Source organism: Antedon mediterranea, chromosome 2, assembly GCF_964355755.1.
Source record: "Antedon mediterranea chromosome 2, ecAntMedi1.1, whole genome shotgun sequence".
NCBI lineage: Eukaryota > Metazoa > Echinodermata > Crinoidea > Comatulida > Antedonidae > Antedon > Antedon mediterranea.
This window is the reverse complement of record NC_092671.1, coordinates 18,288,326-18,309,108: the sequence shown is the minus strand read 5'-3', so window position 1 is coordinate 18,309,108 and position 20,783 is coordinate 18,288,326. Positions and strand designations below refer to the sequence as shown.

Here is a 20,783-nt window from a genome sequence, read left to right as displayed (position 1 = left end):
ATGATATCAACATTTGCTTTACTTCGCCATGCAAACCTTCAAACAATTATGTGTAAATATTAATGTTCGTTTGATGACGATACTGGATGCCACTGATGTCACATTTTTAAATGTTCAAGTAGTCTACTGCATCAGAGAAGACGATGAACTTACAATTTCACTCTTCCCTGGCTGAAGCATGTTGTTTAGTTATGCTTTGTTTACAATACTTACAATAAATTATCAATATTTCAATTACACAATTGATTATTGTCTGGCTAATTATTCTACTTTCCAAAACTGTTATCAATTAAAAGAAAACAAATTAATCATTCGGAATAAATCCATACCCGTCATCATCTAAACGTAATTGTTGTGAAGTTTTACTTCATACAATCACTGTGTTGTGCTATATCGTTGTGTTTAAGTGCAACTCAAAACTTAAAGGCCAATTTACACAGACGAGCAGTAACGGTAATACAAATATAGAATCTATTTTATTTCTTAAGCTTGGTTCCCACTTGCAACGCAACGTAACGCAACCTACGCAACGTAAGCAAATTCCCTTCCAATAATTGTGTTTTCCTCCGCCTGCGTAAAATCAAACCTGCGATTTTTGCAGCACTGTTGCGTCATGTAAGGAACAAGGAAACTGTCAAGAAGGTTTTTACAATTTAATTTTGCATAGTCTACCATTTGCCTAATAAAAACGAAATGTGTATATTATTTTAAGATTACAAATGAGATGAACATTTACATTCAAGCATAGCATGTCTTTAATTACAATTCAGTTATTCAATCGTGTTCAAAATCTATTTTCAAATCTACTTTGTTTATATTTACGTAATTATAGTATAACAAAAAACGTTTACAAGGGGATTCAATTGAACCCTTAAAAAACATAATTATATTAGTTAGTGTACAATGTAACTTCTTGTTAATTAAAAAAGCAAAATTAATTAAATCTACTTTTTTTCGTAAGAAAACGCATTTTGAATTCATGTGTTTAAGGCACAACTTGTTCACACTTGGTTCTACAAATTAATAATAATGTATTCGTTCATAATCATCCGTCTTTTGTCTGGCAAAGTCACCTGTGGAATAAAGATATCCATTTTACTTTTAGATTGTACTGTAATTATTTTTTGATAGACTCTACTAGTCTAATAGACAAAAGAATATCTTGATAAATTCATTAGCATAAGAGGCCTCTACGTCGTAAGGCTTTGTACGAATTATGAAGAACATGCAGGCTATGTCTAATTTCACTGAGTTATGAATAAATGTTTTCAAATTATAATCTAATTTAATAAAGAATTGTAATTAATTTTAAAATGATTCGAATTAGAATTACAGTGAATGATTTTGGACAGACAAACATTCAGATCATGACTGTCTGCAACGTTACGGATATTAAAATACATTTATCGATACATGTAGAAACATTTCCTACCTTCCTCAGCTTCTATTTCACAAATACTGAGACACATTGTTCCAGGAAGACGAACAGTGATGTAATGTCCCCTGATTGGTTTGTTACACACAAATACGATACGGTTTGATCCAATCATCGATGATGTAACAGTACCACATTTTGAATTTCCAGTAAAAGGTGAGACATTGTCGTTACCAACACGAATGTCTGCACCAATTAATCTCTCACCTAGAACAAGAACATAATTGAAGTTGTGCTTTAATATACCAATACCATTTACTAAATACTCGTATAAACGAATGACGAGGACACAGTATACAAATGTAACATTCATAAATTCATGCTTTGTCCGATATGTATTGATTTATTTAATCTTTGCTCTAGCTAAGTAGATATTGAATCATAGAATAGGGTATTTTATAAAATGGATATTAACATAAAGAAATCATTTTTAATTTTTAAATACTGCATAAAACATCATTTTGGTCACAAAGAATGGTTTAAAATGATGAGCTGTCTTTCATTTGACAGAAACCAATATTTGTTTTGTTTATTCTGCTTATATTTGCTATGCTGCAATAATTTACATTAAGTTCTTACCGCAACAATCTTCTCTGTTATATAACACGATCTTTGAAATAAATGTCTGTCTTCCCAGATCAGCATACCACCAAGGATCTTGCGGACCCTCGCCGTTTACACAACCTTTTTTGAGAAAAAAAACAACAATTACATAAGACATTTTAAATCACTGCATAGAAATCGCTATTATTATTTTGTTTACATTCAAGAGATGAAAGATGAAAGCTTTCACTTAATGACATTATTTGTTCCATTGCACGAAAACAAAACATTCAGTAATTGTTTTATAACACACCAACTTTTAACGGGAAGCTATAGGCCTAAACCATTCGAAAGGGCAATGCTCCAATGTCTGAACGCGAACTAGAACAATTAATTACAGTAATACTTAAAAAAGGAAATTCTTTATCCAGATCACCTAGGACATATTAAGAATCATGCCCTCAGCCCACTAAATATCTAATGTAGAGTACTAACTAGGTTTCTTTTTAAATGTAACCGATAAACTACAGTTTCTATATTAAAATAACAAAAAATGGCAATACTGTGCAATATAACTTGTATGAAACTCGGCTGCTTAAACAACTAAGGATTTGGTTTTTTATAAAATATATTCACTCTCTGTTACTTCATTTTCTAACTTTACCGGTGTGTGTACATGAGTTTTTATCCATAATTCCATTTTTGTTTCCATCGATGGCTTTAGTGGCGTCACGTCCTGGACGAAGTGTTGAACTCTGTTTTGCTCCTATAAAATGAGTCACTGGTACAGCCTCTAAAATAAATGAAATGCTTACTAATTATTATTTTTAATATTAGCTTGAATAATGTATTTAAAAAATCTCTGTACAAAGACATTATTGATATAGCTAGAAATATACCGAAAGGAATAGAAGATTGTTGGGAGCTAGGGATGCGGGGTTCGATGTTCCACTCTAGCTCCAGGCCCTGGTTCAGATGTGTATAAGAATCATGTGTTACAAAGAAATCGTAATATTTAACACGTGACAGTTCACATAAAAAACAATCCTGCTTTCTTTATTAACAAATATGAAAAATATAGATTATTTAATGAAACTAATGGAATCGCATTTAAACATACGAAACTCGACTGGCAGTTTTTATTAGTATTGTATGTATATATTAATTAAAAGCACATTTATTCATACATTCAGGTACAAATATCATGTTTTACTTGAATGTATGACAAACATACCGTAAATTTGAACTTCACAAAGACTAAGACATTCGTTCCCAGGAAGACGAACACTGACGTACTGTCCAATTGGTCTGGTGTCACAAATAACTTCGATGGGGTTTAAACCAATTATAGCGTTTGTAAGAGAATCTCCACATTGTTGATTTCCAGTAAAAGGTGGCGTGTTGTCATTACCAACACGAATTTCAGCACCTACTAACCTTTTATCTGATTAGAAGAATTAATTCGTACAGTAAATATTCTGTATAGCGTCTGTCGTGTAATTTTAATTTTGGTCTTTAATAAGGGTATTATGATTCTTTCTTTTTGTATCGATATCTTTTTCTGATTGTTATTAAGTTGTTGCTACGAAACAGATAATATCTGACCTCATTGGGTTTATTTGTTTGTCATTTAAAATAGAGGTGATTATTTGTGTGTTTCAACCACTGAGTAAGTGTTCGTTTTTTGCTCTGAGAAGAGAAACCAGTGAGGCTATGATTGTAAGTCAATATTAGCCCGCGTAGGTTCAAAATTCACAATCTTAACATCTGTAATATGTTCAAACAAATATCTGCTAGCTGCACTTAGTATAATAATATAATAATAGAATAAAATCTTTAAAACTGCCAATGTACTCATTGTTTTTATCCCAGAGTGGTTTAAAATGATGAGCTTTTCATTTTACAGAAACCAATATAGTAAACATTACGTTCTTACCACAACAATCTTCTCTGTTATATAAAACTATCTTTGAAATACGCTTCTGTATTCCAAAGTTAAAATACCACCATGGACCCGGCTCACCTTTGCCGTTTTCACAACCTTTTCAATATGTAAATCAAAAGCGTATATTATTGACTTATGTAGTAAATTTTAAAAAGTATGGTAGCGTTGAGGACCTTAATAATAATAATAATGATAATGGTGAGGATTATGATGAGATGTAGGTGTTGGTGGTGGTGATGATGGTGATGATGATGATGACGACGACGATGACGATGAAGATGATGATGACGATAATGGTAATAATAATAATAATAACAATGATACTGGTGAGGATGATGATGATATGTTGGTGGTGGTGGTGATGATGCTGATGATGACGATGAGGATGATGGTAATAATAATAATAATAATGATACTGGTGAGAATGATGATGAGATGTAAGTGGTGGTGGTGGTGATGATGATGATGACGATGATGATGATAATAATAATAATAATTATGATAAGGATGATGTTGATGATGATGACGACGATAATAATAATAACAACAATAGGAACAGCAACAGAAACAATAACAGCAACCACAGCAACAGAAACAGCAACAATGAGAGTAACAGCAGCAATAACAGGAACAGCAACAATAAAAGCAACAGCAAAAATAACTACAAAAGCAACAATAAAAAAACAACAAAAGCAATAACTACAAAAGCAACAATAACAAAAACAACAACATCAACAACAGCAACAATAACAGCAACATCAACAGCAACAATAACAGCAACCACAGCAACAGAAACAGCAACAATGAGAGTAACAGCAGCAATAACAGGAACAGCAACAATAAAAGCAACAGCAAAAATAACTACAAAAGCAACAATAAAAAAACAACAAAAGCAATAACTACAACAGCAACAATAACAAAAACAACAACATCAACAACAGCAACAATAACAGCAACATCAACAACAGCAAAACTAACAGCAACATCAACAGCAACAACAGTAACAATAACAGCAACAACAACAACAGCAACAGAAACAGTAACAAAAACAGCGACACCAACCACAGCAACAGCAGCATTAACACCAACAGCAACAACAGCAACAATAAAAGCAACAACAACAATAAAAAAAAAACAACATCATCAACATCAACAACAATAGTAAGGATGCGATATGATACTAGTTACTCACTGGTATGAGTACACGAGTTTTCCGTGAACTTTCCATTTGTGTTCCCATCGATGGCCCTAACAGCAGTACCACCGTGAAATATTGAACTTTGTAGAGCTCTAGGCAAATTTGTCATAAACTGCACCGCTATAAAAAAAAAAAAGTAAAAATAATAAATGAATATATATATATATATATTAGAATGAATTAATACTGAAATTTAATTAATTAATTAATTTGAAACGATAAAGATGAGGAAACCTGTGAGAATGAAAGATTTGAACCCGGAACCTTCTGCTTGATAATATGCAAATACCCTAAACAGTAGAACATTAGGGCTTTCATGGTATTGTTCAAACTTGATTGGATAGCGACTCTTTGAAGGACTCCTTGACCCCGAGGACCATATTTTTACAACATATTAGGGATGTACATATGATTTCAGAACAATCGCGAGATTCGCCGTAAATTGCTGTGACGTCACAGGTGCATCGCAAAATCTACTTAATAAGTCCAAATAGGCAAAAGAAACAATAAAACAATCAACATTTATATTTTTTACCATTTATTTAAAAAATGGTTTATTAGAAATGTTCACGATTTGCCAGACTGTGCCAGAAAACTCTTGACGTTAATTTTGCAATGGAGAATACCATGGGTAGAGCTTAATACTGTATTGTATTATATATATTTCAGTATATCACCGGGCGGTTTAGAATTAATGTTTTTTGCCTGCTGTGTTTATATTATAAACGTATCTCTTCGGGGATCCCGCCTCGTGAATAAAAATACTGAAAAAGATGAGGGCGTATCAATTTGATCTCTGTGGCGCGTGCGTACAACTGAGGACTAGTGCTGTTCCTCCGTACAACGCCGAGAATGTTAAAGAGTCGCTATCCAATCGAGTTTGAACAATACCATGAAAGCCCCAGTGGTCTAATAGTTAGGGCAACTGCATATCAAGCAGACGGCGATATACTGAAATTTAATTATATATATATTATTTATCGTTGAAGTAGGGATCGAAATAAGTCGTGCATGCAATTTAATATGGATTTACGATTTTCAGTCATCAAACCTAAGACTAAAGAGACAATATTTCTTCCTTTTAAAACAACAAAAATACCCAAATATGATATTTATTTATATGGTTATTATTGTTTTAAAGGCAATGTATTAATTATTGTATTTTCTCAAAAGCTACTAATGCAGATGACTTTTAAATAATAATGTCGTAAAAGAATTGCACGCATATTATATTTTAGTCTTATAAACAAACCTACCATAAATTTGGACTTCACAAAGAGTAAGACATGCAATTTCAGAAACACTGACGTATCGTCCTGTGATTGGTTTGTTACAAATAACTTCGACGGGGTTTGAAGCAATCATAGATGATGTAACAGCAGCTCCACATTGTCGATTTCCAGTAAAAGGTGATTTGTGATTATCACCAACAAGAATTTTTGCACCGACTAACCTTCTAGCTGATTAGAAAATAAAGTTAAAGAAAAGTACAATACATGATATACCTTATTTTAGCAATGGTATACATACCTTATAAACAATATAATACAGATATGGCCTGCTTAGAAGTAAAACATAAGATTTGAAATCCCCGAGGGAAAGATATTTTGCTCGAGGGAATATATATTTCTCGAAGCGCCAGCTGAGGAATATAATTCTCCACAAACGATAATATCATCGTACTCGAGGACATATACGATTTACGATCATAGAAGCAGTAACCATGTGATGCAGTTTCAACCAATCACGTTCACGTATTTACACAGGCTATGTAATATTAAATACAGTTGTAATTACGTTGTCGGTGGTAAATCTATATATACATTTACGTAAGGGCAAAATTCGGTAAATCGCGCGTTATTTCTAGAATGTTTATTTAATGGTATATACAGTTGGTTAGAATCTTGGTACTGATTTTAACCACCTGATGTAACCCTGTTTACTAAATTCTAGATGGGCTAAGAGGTTTTTTCTCTGTGTGTGTGCTGCATGTCCTATTAAGCAGTTATTAGAATATATTTTAATTTTGATAGGCAAAATTATATAAGCCTATTTTAGTATAAGTGAATTAGGGAGAAACATAGACAAAACGTTAGGTTCAAGAACAAAAGAAGTCGCTCCTTAAGGTTAAATAATACTGTCCTTAGGGCGAAAAAGATGTTCTCCCTATGGGTAGAGATAGATGTCAGTGCTATATTTCAGACTCCACCCTGCCTTTGTTTTATTTCCTTTAATCCTGTCCACCCAGACAGCACTTGCCAGCTTTATACTATGACGTTATCCAAATTCCTTCACTTGCATTGATGAAGGGCTAGTGTTGCCCGAACGCTCTGCTAACTTTTCTGGCTGTTTTACTTCTCGTTTTGATTTAGCCTTTCGCTTTTATTTTGTATCTCCATTGAGATCCAGCCACTGATACCCACAGCATTGTCATTTTTTTCAGTAAATTGCCTTTTGATTTATATATATTTGACTACATAATATTATTATATTCTATTAAGTCTGTATTCATTGGCTCTGGATGTCTTGAGTTTACTTTGACAGTTTCCATGTATTTACGCTAAAGCTTAAGGGGTACGCAAGCGAAAAAGCAAGCGTGCCCTTTGGTTTGAGCAAGTAAACACAAGTATTGTAAATGGGCGATATATAAACAGTTAGATCAGCTAGCAGCACTTTATTGTAATTTATAATGACGTGTGTTATATCTTTATAGACTACTAGCTATCTATATTGATTTCGATCACAGAAAATGGTATAAAAAATAATGAAACCGGGTACACACACCACTTTATTTCTCGTGGCTACAGCACTGTAACATGTATGAAATCACAAATACTATGTCTTCCCTAGCACGAAATACATGTATTGTATGGGAGGTAGAGTAATAGACTTACAGCGTTTGGCATGAAGGGTGTTTTTGTAAAAAAAACTCTTTAGAACAATCCTATATGACATCATCATAAAATACAATTACATAATTATGTATTAGTCATTCTTACCACAGCAATCTTCTCTGTTATACAACACGACTTTTGAAATATTTTTCTGTGTTCGTAAGTCAACATACCACCACTGATATACGCCATCAGGAGGCTTATCAGGGATCACTTCATCGGGTTCATGATAATCGAGTTCATAACAATCTTTAAAAAAGTGAAATTAAATGCTTTCTTACATACTTATGTAGGGAAAACATATATAAACCCCGTCCATTTTGCCATCCGACCTCCAGCCACCTATGCTTTTGCCACCTATGCTTTTGCCACCTATGCTTTTGCCACCTATGCTTTTGCCACCCGGCCTATATTGCCACCCGGCCTATGTTGCCACCCGGCCTATGTTGCCACCCGGCCTATGTTGCCACCCGGCCTATGTTGCCACCCGGCCTATGTTGCCACCCGGCCTATGTTGCCACCCGGCCTATGTTGCCACCCGGCCTATGTTGCCACCCGGCCTATGTTGCCACCCGGCCTATGTTGCCACCCGGCCTATGTTGCCACCCGGCCTTTGTTGCCACCCGGCCTATGTTGCCACCCGGCCTATGTTGCCACCCGGCCTATGTTGCCACCCGGCCTATGTTGCCACCCGGCCTATGTTGCCACCCGGCCTATGTTGCCACCCGGCCTATGTTGCCACCCGGCCTATGTTGCCACCCGGCCTATGTTGCCACCCGGCCTATGTTGCCACCCGGCCTATATTACCACCCGGCCTATATTGCCACCCGGCCTATATTGCCACCCGGCCTATGTTGCCACCCGGCCTATATTGCCACCTGGCCTATAATGCCACCCGGCCTATATTGCCACCCGGCCTATATTGCCACCCGGCCTATATTGCCACCCGGCCTATTGCCACCCGGCCCTTAAAAGGTATGTACAAAATGTAACAATATAATATACTGTACTAGAATAGTAATGATAATGATAATAATGATAGTGCTGATACTTACAACTATCGGCACACGAGTATTCTTCTAATATCCCATTTGTGTTGCCATCGATGGCCCTCTCAGGATCTGCAGCTCTTAAAACTGTACTTTGAGAAACTTCACCAAAAAGTTTAGGATTTAATTGTACTAACTCTGTAAAAGAATATTACATTAATTTACTTTACTGTTTTTTTTAAAGTTTTACAGGTTTTTTTTTTATAGATTTTATTTAGGTACTCTAAAATTGCCCGAGTCCACCCACTTTTCAAAAGAAGGATAAGTGTGACGTCACCATCTATAGACCAATCAGCCAGTGTTTTGTCAAAAGTTCTTGAAAGAGCAGTTTATGTTCAAATCGAAAAGTACCTTAATGATAACAACATAATGTTCGAATTTCATTTCAGGCCGGGTGACATGGAATATTATAAATGATTTATGTATTAAATCTTGTGAATGTATTTTTATTGAAATAATTGAAAAAAATGTAACAATACGATTGTTGGTATAATATATAGACCTCCCGATTCGAATATAGAACTTTTTAATAGATCACTAGACGATATTCGTAATACTATTGATATCGAGGGAAAATCATGCCACATTATGGGTGATTTTAACATTAATTTACTTAAGCATGCATCGACTGATTTTGTAAATAATTTTCTAGAAGTAATGATGTCGCATTCTTTTTACCCATCGATTTCAAGACCCACTAGAATACAAAACAACACATCTTCATTAATTGATAACATTTTCTCAAATACACTTTCTGAACAAATGTTATCTGGTATACTAATCTCAGACATATCTGATCATTTACCGGTATACCAAATTATCCACTCCGTGCCCGACAAACATATTAAAGTAAAAACCGGTAATATAGAACCTCATAAATATGCAATAAACGAAAGAAATATAAATAAACTATATAATGACTTATTACCTGTTGATTGGGCTGATGTATATGTAAGGACAAACCCTGATGATGCTTACAATGCTTTTATCAACACTTTCAAAAAATTATATAATAAAAACTTTAAAAAAAAAAGAAAAAGTTCAAGAAAATTACAAAAAGTATAAAAAGTTCAAACAACCATGGATGAGCTCAAGACTCTTAAAGTCTAGCAAAAGAAAACATGTGTTGTACAACAAATTTATAAAACATCCCTCGTCTAAAAATAAGGATATTTATAAAGAGTTTAATAAGTCATTTATGCGTACATGCAAAAATGAAAAGAAATCATATTATGAAAATGTTTTTAACAATACTAAAGGAAATAAAAAAAAAACATGGAATATTATAAATGATATTATAAATCCAGGTGGAGGCAAAAATAATGTTCCATCCACTTTTACATCTGGTGACAAACTAATAGAGGGTTGTGAGCCTATTGCAAACCACATTAACGATTATTTTATTAAAGTTGGTCTCAAGGTACGAGACAGTATTGAGCCATCAACGGCACAATACTCTGATTACCTGCTAAACAGGCAAAGTAACTCTATGTTTTTCTACCATGTAAATGAGGAGGAAGTGTTAAAAGTGATTCAATCACTTGATGCAAACAAAACACCTGGTTTTGATGATATTTCACCAAAGGTAGTCAAGGTAGTTGGTGATGCTATTGTAAAGCCCTTGACTTACATATTTAACGTATCTCTTCACTCCGGCTTAATACCGGAACAGATAAAAATTGCAAAAGTAATTCCCATATACAAAAAAGGGGACCGTCATTTAGCCTCGAATTATCGCCCGATATCACTACTACCAATTTTCTCTAAAATCTTTGAAAAGATAGTCCATTCAAGATTGTATAATTACTTTAAAACTTACAATATACTAAATGATTGGCAATACGGCTTCCGAAACAATCATTCAACCTCCCACGCTATAATTGATCTGATCCACAAAATACTAAAGGCATTTGAAAACAAATAGTTCGTAATTGCCACATTTATGGATTTGTCAAAGGCATTTGATATTATTGACCACAGTATATTACTGAACAAGCTATTCCACTATGGTATAAGAGGTGTTACACTAAAATGGTTCAGTAACTATTTAAAATCACGAAAGCAATATGTTTTTATAAATGGTACTTCGTCTAATATTAAGGAGACTAGTATTGGTGTTCCCACAAGGGTCCGTTTTGGGACCTTTGTTGTTTCTTGTATATGTAAACGATATATGTAACTCAAGTACAAAAATTGAATTAATTAGCTTTGCCGATGATACAACAGGATTCAAGTGTGGAAATAACCTGAACGCATTGGCAAACACTATGAATGTGGAACTAGATAGAATTAATATGTGGTTCAAAGCTAATAAACTTTTATTAAACACCAGCAAAACAAATTACGTAATCTTTAAAACTGCCCAAAGGCGTATTATTACAACCAACATTGAATTGAAAATGAATAACATTACTTTAGAACAACAAAAAAATGTAACATTTCTGGGGGTTGTAATAAATGAGAACCTTTGCTGGAAAAATCATATAAGGCTTATTAGCAAAAAAACCGCTAGGTCTATTGGAATATTGATAAAAACTAGACATTTTTTTCCTAATTATATTTTAACAAATTTGTATAATACATTAATTCTACCGCACCTTCAGTATGGAAACATTATTTGGGGCAGTACATATGATAGTACACTAGAATCCCTTCTTAAACTCCAGAAAAAGGCTGCTAGCATTATTTTATTTAAAAAGCCATGGCAACATTCTGAGCCACTGTTTAAGCAATTAAATATACTTAACATACAAGATATCAACAGAGTTACCGTCCTAGGTTTTATGGCCCAGATTAAAAGTAATGTCTTACCCAGGCGAATCCAAATGATATTCAAAAGAAACGAAAATACTACCCATAATTTTCGAAATATTTGTAGCGTAAAACAACCATACTCTAGGTTAACGTCTGGTCAACATTTTATCAGTTTACACGGACCGAAACTATGGAACGAGCTCTGTAGAAATCACTTAGATATTGTTAACAAAAATTATAAAATACTTAAAAAATATGTAAAAAGAGACATTCTTATATTATATGTATTCATACTTTTGCTATAACAAAAGAAAGAATCCACATGTACTGGAAGTAATAAACTGAATATCTTCTTTTTTAAGAAAAAATGTATAAATAATGATATTATAAAAACAATAATGCTTTTTGATGATGAACAACTCTAAAATGTATATAGGAAATGTTTTTTTAAATTTTGTATCTATTATGTTGTGTTTATTGTTTTATGTTTTTTATGTAAAAGGGTCCTGCGAAAACAGAAGTGTAAACTTCTCTATGCAGGATCCTTGCCATCATTTATGCTATGAATTTACTGTATTTATAAACGATGAGTAAATAAATGTAAATTGAATTGAATATAGAAAACATTTTTCTACCGACTCTTGTTTAATCCATATTAATGATTATAATATTAAAAATCAAATGTCAATTGGCAATTACACTGGCGTTGTATCTTTAGATTTGCAAAAAGCATTTGACACAGTTGATCATGGTATATTGATTGAAAAACGAAAAACTAAAGGCAATAGCTTGGTTCAAATCATATCTTGAGAATAGGCAACAATTAGTATATACAAATACGGTAGAATCTAAGCCACTTGCAATTTATCATGGTGTGCCTCATGGAAGTATATTAAGGCCTCTATTATTTCTATGCTATGTTAACGATATGTAAATAAGTGTAAATTGTAAGTTGATTTTATACGCTGACGACAACTTTTTTTTTAGTATATGGAAAGAACCCATGTCTAATTGCCTCAAGCATAAGTACAGAATTGTCAGCCTGTAATAAATGGCTCAAAGAGAACAAAACCACTTTGACTATGCGTGTTCTTCGTGGTACACTGCAGCACCAAAAAACACTAAAAATAAACTGCAGATTATGCAAAACAAATTTATCCTAAATAAAGGTCCTCGATTTCATGTAGGACAAAAAGAACTAGATAGCTTAGGACTATTGTGTGTTAAAGATAGGGTCAATCAAATAAAATTAAACACTGTACACAAAATGCAGTATAGAAATGTAGCATCATATCTTGGTAATAATTTCATAAAGGCTGGGAACCAACATGCCCATGGTACCCGACAAAGTTATTTTAATTTTGTTCCACAAATCTCTTGTTATAGATGGCACATTTTATGCTTCAGCAATTAAAGAATGGAACAAATTACCAAGTACGATAAAAAGTACTGAGCGTGTATTTAGACAATTAGTTAAAAACAATCTCACATTGAGACGGCATAGCATCTAAACTTTTTTAACTTCTTTTTAAACCATTATTTTTACCTCAAGGACTCCAATGGAAATACACCTGAGTTATTGGTTTTCTTGGACGATCCTGATCGAAATCACTTTTTATCACCCTTTGTTATCTCTTTTATGAATTTTGTTATGGCTTTTAAATATCTAAAAAATATTTTAAACATTTTTTGTACGGTTTTAGATGTTTTAAAATATTGTTAAAATTGCTTTATATGTTGTTTTTTAATACTGTTTTATTCACGAACGTACCTTTTTACTTGTTTTATGTAATTTGGATCAAATAAATGAATGAATGAATAGGTTATAAGAATGGAATAAAATTTAATGCTAATAAAGTGAAATTTAATATCGAACAATTGCCAATTTTCAGAACGTTATTATTATGATAAAAAAGATGTATTGAATTTTTCAATTACAATTAGTATATGATAGCTAATTGTTGAGATTTAGTGACAACCTTAACATAGCCTTTTTATGAATATAATATTTAAACTGCCTAGTTATTCTTACTATGCATTATCCAATTCATATTTTATATAAATCTAAAATAAACCACGTAGGCCGCCTATATGCAATTTTAAAAATAAATACAGTTCTAGTATTAGCACTATCAACAATAGTCATTTTACTTACATAGACAGTGAATTTTTTTGGTTTATTGGTCAAATCGAATCTAAGGATAATATCTACGACCTATGGGAACTACTAAGAAAAGGGGACACTTTTGAGTGTACAAAATGGTTGATTGAACGACCCCTGTTAAGGTATTTAATAACCTCTTCCCACACCCTATATAACCTAGTTTATATGGTTCTCGGAATCATAATGACGCAGGAAAAAAAGTTTTAGAAGGACGTTCTGGCTTGGACGTTTTCTGGTTTAGTTGAAATACTTGATATTCGTAAACTAAACCTGTCTTAGTTGATTAATAACATTAATTTTAATGTATAGTGTGTATTGCTTGGTAGGGCTATTAAAGGATGGAGGTGGGGAGGCGGAGTTCATTTGAGGGAGGTGCTTATTCGAAAGATAGAATAATATGGTAAAATAATAAATAAAATCCTCTAAGAGTAGATATGAACAGTTTTGTAAAAAAGAATAACAAATACTTGGCAATTTATAGATAAAAGTCCGATGAATTCTACTACAAATAGTATAATTGCTTACTCAACAACTCGGTTTTGTTGTTTCACTCGATTTCAAACGGTGGCGTCTTTATCATCAGTTTTTCACAAGTAATTTTATATACTATTCCCCAATATATACTCGGATGCTTTATGAATTTATTTAATTTGATCTTTATTAATTTAATTTTAGTTTGCTAACTACCTTCTCACGCGCGGTCCGAACATAAACAAAAACTAAAATGGCTATCGCCACCAATAGCCGACTTAGTTGATACCAGGAAGTTGGAAGAAGATGACTCAACGTGAACCTGGAACTAACTTTACCGACGAAGCGCCAAAATTTCGTATTAAAACTCTCCATGATATCCCTAAGAGAGAAATATGGAACAAAATCGTAATAGTGAGAACTAATGTTATCAAATCTACGTTTCACGGTACATCTGAGATCGATGAGGTAGATATCTGAGATAGATGAGGTAGATATCCAAGGCGGAGATTTGTCACAAACATTTTCCATTTTGCTCGCCTGTGTCAAATTAAGCATAATTTATATTTAGATACATAATTATTACAACAACCAATACATAAACGCCTCCCTCAATTCGAATTTATACGGTAAAGAGAAAATCTCCACAAAAAAAATACTAACATTATTATATTATTTAGATGGTTATTGATTTTTGATGATCTTCATTTAAACTGTTTCTGTCTTTGTACAATGGATGCAATTTTTTTAAGTGCTGAACCCTTAGCAAATAATGTTTATGTCTACTCTAAATTCAACCGACTTTACAGTTAGTTCATAATCTACATCGTCATCTTTTCTCAATATCACTACATTTATTTTTGTTACAGGGGACTCCTACTCAGGGTTTGTTTTTAAAAGTTTTACATAATAATAAAACTAATGCAATATATTGAAACTTTACGCACAAATTAAGTTTGTTTTCGTTAATATGTGCTATCTATGTCATTTAAATAGTATATTCAGGGAAGAGTGAAATATGAATACCTATTAATTTCATTCTCCCTTCCTTTTTGGGTTTCTTGTTGTCTAATTATGCGGATCCAATAAATAAGCCAAACAAACCAAGGCTTGAATTCAACATGGTTTTCCAGAATAGACAACCGATGATGACTTAGATAAAATCTCATCCAGTTACAAATGTTTTACTTGAGTTTATGATAGACATACCATAAATCTGGACTTCACAAAGTGTAAGACAATGCTGTCCAGTATGACGAACAGTGACGTACTGTCCTACAACTGCTGGATTCTGACAAATAAGTTCGATGGGATTTGAAGCAACCGCATCATTTCCAATGGTATCTCCACATTGCTGATTTCCCTTAAAAGGTGGTACGTTGTCATCACCAACACGAACTTCAACACCAACTAACCTCATAGCTGATTATTAAAAGGGAGTTAAAGAAGGTGAATGTATATTAGTACCTTATCTCAATTGTAAAATAAAATAAAATCTATTGTCTGTCGAGTTATCGTTTACAATTATGGTCTACAGGATAGGTTTTTTTTTATTATAGTTAGGTCCTTCTTTTTGCATGGATTATTTTCTTTGTCAGTTTGGAGAGTCAATGAAGAGTGAAGTAATTTCACATTTCGATGGCATTACATTATTGCTGTATTTTTGACAGATATTTGATCTGCAGGAATTATTTTGTTTGTCAGAAAAAAAGAGGTTATTGTTTTTGTTTTTGACAACCCTATATTCAAAATATTAACATGTGTATGCCCAAATAAGATATTCTAGCAGAATGTGCAATAGCTTTATCGCTACTGCTCATTCTAATCAAGGAGGTCCTAATTATGGATCAATAGAAAATGTTTGTTTGTAAACATGCTACTTCTATTTCATAGACAACATACATTTTCTTACCACAACGGAAACATTCGTTGTCGTTTCTGTTATATATCACGATCTTTGAAATATGTTTCTGTGTTCCTAAGTTGATTTTCCACCACGGACCTACCGGCCCTCTCCAGTATTTACAATTCGATGCTTTTGACAAATAAAATTAAAAGTTTTTATAAAAGTACGGTAATTGATAGCGTAACGTTGAGGAAAATAATAAGAATAATAACAATAATAATAATAATAATAATAACGACGACGACGTTAACAACAACAATACTAATAATTATGTTTTAACTTACGTCCGGTATGGGTACATGTGTAGTCATTGAACACTCCACTTGTTTTTCCATCAATGGCCCTATCAGCAGTAGCATGATATAATGTTGAACTTTGTGAAGCTCCAGGCAAATTTTTCAATAATACGCCCTCTATAAAAACAAAAATTGTAATTGTAAATTTCGGCCTACAATTTCCTCCTAGACTCGTCGGAAAAGGACAATATAAAGAACAGGAAAAAAAGTATGTGGGTAAATGTATAGAAATTGTGCTTAAAAACCATATGGTTATGTTAGGTGGCTGTTTTACTTTATCGTTTTGATTTAGCTTTTCGCTTTTTTTGTATCTCCATATATATATATATATATATATATTATATATACACTTGCACTGATGAAGGGCTAGTGTTGCCCGAAAGCTCTGCTAACTTTTCTGGCTGTTTACTCTATCGTTTTGATTTAGCTTTTTGCTTTTTTTTTGTATCTCCATTGAGATCCAGCCACTGATACCCACAGCATTGTCATTTTTTTCAGTAATTGCCTTTGTATGGCACTATTCATGGCTCTGTGGTCTAGTGGTATGATACTCGCCCTGTTAGCGAGAGGTTGCAGGTTCGAATCCCGCCAGAGACATTTTTCATACAACTAAAAAATACGGAACTTTCGCCAATGAGCTATGCTCGACGCGATTATGAGATCATGTTCCGAATATGAGCACTGTTTCTATAATTTACAGTATGATTTATATATATATATAAGCCTCGTTTCTGGTAATTATGTTATCACAGATCGTATTACGTGCACCACTAGAAATCTAGTTTTGTATTTCGTGTACTAAATGTAATGTGCTTTATATTGGTGAAACTAAACGCAGGTTAGGTGATAGGTTTGTAGAACATTTAAGGTCTATTAAACTAAAGACTCCCGGATTACCTGTAGCCACCCATTTTTGTAATAATGAGCATTCCATTTCGGATATTACAATTTCTGGTGTTAAAGTATGTAATGGTTCTGAGACATCTCGTAGAATTATAGAAGAAAGAATAATTGTAAAGCTTTGCACTCTTGCCCCTACCGGCATAAATGTACAATTTAGATCCTTTAAACATTAATTTTGCCAGAGACATTCACATAACAATTATTTACACTTGAAGCTTTTGTCTTTGTTTTAAATTTCCTGCTTTATAAGCAACCATTCCTGCTTTGTACCCCATAGCTTTTGGAGGCGTTCCTTTATAACTATGCCTTTTGTTTGTTAACATCTTTGATTGGCTGATTTGTTTTATTATGTAATTTTGTGACTTATATATGTTATACTTTGTTACAATTCTTTTCACCTGATGATGGGCTATGCCCGAAACATGTCGTTAAAATAAATCTATTTTGAGGCAGTTTTAACTTATTTGATCTTGATTTTTTTCTATATCCTGCCTATGCAGCTCTTTATTCTTTGTTTTCTACTCTTATTCAGACTCCACCCTGGCTCCCTTTGTTATATTTCTTTTATTCCTGTCCACCCAGGCAGCACTTGCCAGCTTTATACTATGACGTTATCCAAATTCCTTCACTTGCACTGATGAAGGACTAGTGTTGCCCGAAAGCTCTGCTAACTTTTCTGGCTGTTTACTTTATCGTTTTGATTTAGCTTTTCGCTTTTTATTTTTGTATCTCCATTGAGATCCAGCCACTGATACCCACAGCATTGTCATTTTTCAGTAATTTGCCTTTGGATTTATATATATTAGATGTATATAATATATAAGATTAAACAACCCTTTAAACAAATAACACAATAGAAACTATCAGTATGTAAGCCTGAAAGTCCAAAATTTAACTTAGTGGTTTGAGACTAGTTACTTTGACAGACGCCCACTTATATATCCAGTTAGGTCTACTAGACCTACTACTCGTGTGCTAGTTTCTCATTTTTCATTTTAGATACAGGGTATTTTCCGTTTTCCATCAAAGTTGTTGTCATTATATTACTCTTTCCATTTGGAATAATAATTTATTTTTGTTTTTTATTTTGGTAGTATTAATTTCGTATTGTATCGTAACTATCTTGTTATGAAAATATCTAGAGCCTTACTAATACACTTCCACTGAAGTTGTGGTATGTCTAAATACTCATTTAACAAGTTTGACTCAAAGTTTTTGTATTCAATTCAATTCAATTTATTTTCATTTTGGAAATATCATCCATTTAACTTTTTGTATAGGTGAAATCTCTTGTTACGAGAGTCAAAATCTGTTATATTTCCTGAATCAATAACATTGGAATTTGAACAATACTATAAAGCACCGGGGCCGGATTTATCAAACTTGCTTAGCAAAAAAATCATCTTAACTTTGCCTTAAATCTTTAATTTTGCTTAAGTCGGATTTATTAATAATACTAAGTAAAATAATTTGCTTAATTATATCTTAATCTTAAATCTAAGACGAACAACACCCTGTTTTAAGATGAAAAATTTCGTCATTTCTGCAACAGAAGCAGTCTTTTTTGTCAACGCGAGCGCGCTAGGCCGCATGAGGGCGTATCAAGGAAATTTCTGATGCGCGTCAGTTACAATTGAGAACTAAAGTGTATACCACCGTTATTCGAAAGTAAAGGGTTTTGAAAAGAGTCGCTATCCAATCTAATTTGAACAAAGTTTGCCCAAGTGGTCTAATTGTTATCATATCAAGCAGAATATTCCGAGTTCGAATATTGGTTAGGGCGGCTTTTAAAAAATAAATTAAACTGAGGAGGAAAACGTAATATTTCATAACTTTTAGCGTTTTATATTGAATTTACAATAAGCCTAGAGTTTGAAAGTCATTAATTTTTATTTACCGAGTGGCGATCCACGAACAAAACTTCTATCTTCATTATAGCCTATAACAAAACAAAAATCAATTGAAAAAAGGTATTAATATGACGTCATATTTTCTTAACTCCTTCCTTAACCTAATCAGCCAATTGAAATATAAATCTGTTTCTGCATTATACAGTTAAAGCATCCAATTTGTTCTCATTCTTAATTCCTAATAATGCGATAATTGTCAAAATATGTAAGAAAAATGTATTAAGACTTACTTATGTATATTTCCTTTGATCTATCTATTTTATTGTTGTTCCCACGCAAATTCTACTTACATCTGTAAATGACCTCAAGATACTTCTTCGTCACATGGGCACAATTGTCACCAAAAACACTATCTGTTGCATGTACTTCGCAAAAGGTCAGGCCCTGACACAGATGGGTAACTACATGCATGGACGATGGTTCAAAACACGCAGCTTCAGGTTCACCTATATCTCCTACTGGTCTTATAGATCGTGGTGCTTTGCCGGGTACCGGACATCGTTCACCGTAAAACAAAGACCGTCCGTATCCAGCAGAAACCACGTGAATCTTTTCACCTTCACAGTCTATAGTCAACTTATCATTTTCACATACATATATTGCCAGATTTACAACACCTGTATAAGCAGCATCTGCAAAAAAAAAAAAACGTCACCTAATGTATGCAGTCTTCTAGATTTTCATAAATTAGAAGATAAGCTAAGATAATAAGATTTATAAAATGCTCAATGCGCTTATTATGCCGACTTCCACTAGACCACCTGACATTGATCAAAAGCTAAGTAAGGTTAAAGAAAGTACATTAAGCTAAAAAAACAACAAAATAAAACTTATACGTTGGGAAAATATAAGCTGAATTGCAATCGTACAGCTGCATACAGCATATTATAACATAGTGCAACATTTGGCTTAGTCACAATCAAAGGAGGATCACATTTACATTGGTGCAGCGCAATAATAATAAAATATGGAACGCAGTTTACGCAAGTTTAGGCGATGATAAAATTGCATCGATGTAATGAAAATCGCGTCGATAAAATGAAATTGCGTCGATGTGATAAAAATTGCATTGATGAATATAGTATCGATGTAATGAAAATTGCGTCGATGTGATAAACATTGTGTCGATGAAAATTGCATCGATGAAAACTGCATCGAGGAAAACTGCATCGATGAAAACTGCATCGATGAAAACTGCATCGATGAAACTGCATCGATGAAACCATATCGATGAAAATTACATCGATGAAAACTGCATCTATGAAAACTCCATTAATGTGTTCTATTTTGAGCATTATCAGTAAACGATCTCTGA

At 33.2% G+C, this 20,783-nt stretch overlaps 1 protein-coding gene across 1 annotated transcript; it reads right to left on the bottom strand.

Annotated features, from left to right (window-relative positions):
• Nucleotides 1-866: 866 nt before the first annotated feature.
• LOC140039329 (uncharacterized) lies at nucleotides 867-20,220 on the bottom strand. The gene is made up of 15 exons (XM_072084932.1): nucleotides 19,759-20,220; nucleotides 19,456-19,497; nucleotides 16,644-16,772; nucleotides 16,366-16,488; nucleotides 15,663-15,875; nucleotides 9,071-9,202; nucleotides 8,121-8,264; nucleotides 6,378-6,581; nucleotides 5,116-5,241; nucleotides 3,915-4,019; nucleotides 3,213-3,422; nucleotides 2,643-2,771; nucleotides 2,015-2,119; nucleotides 1,433-1,642; nucleotides 867-1,073 (listed from the first exon to the last, which is right to left on the bottom strand). The coding sequence occupies exons 1-15, from the start codon at nucleotides 19,877-19,879 to the stop codon at nucleotides 1,021-1,023; spliced, it is 2,046 nt and encodes a 681-aa protein (XP_071941033.1). The 5' UTR covers nucleotides 19,880-20,220; the 3' UTR covers nucleotides 867-1,020.
• Between the last annotated feature and the right edge of the window lie 563 nt (nucleotides 20,221-20,783).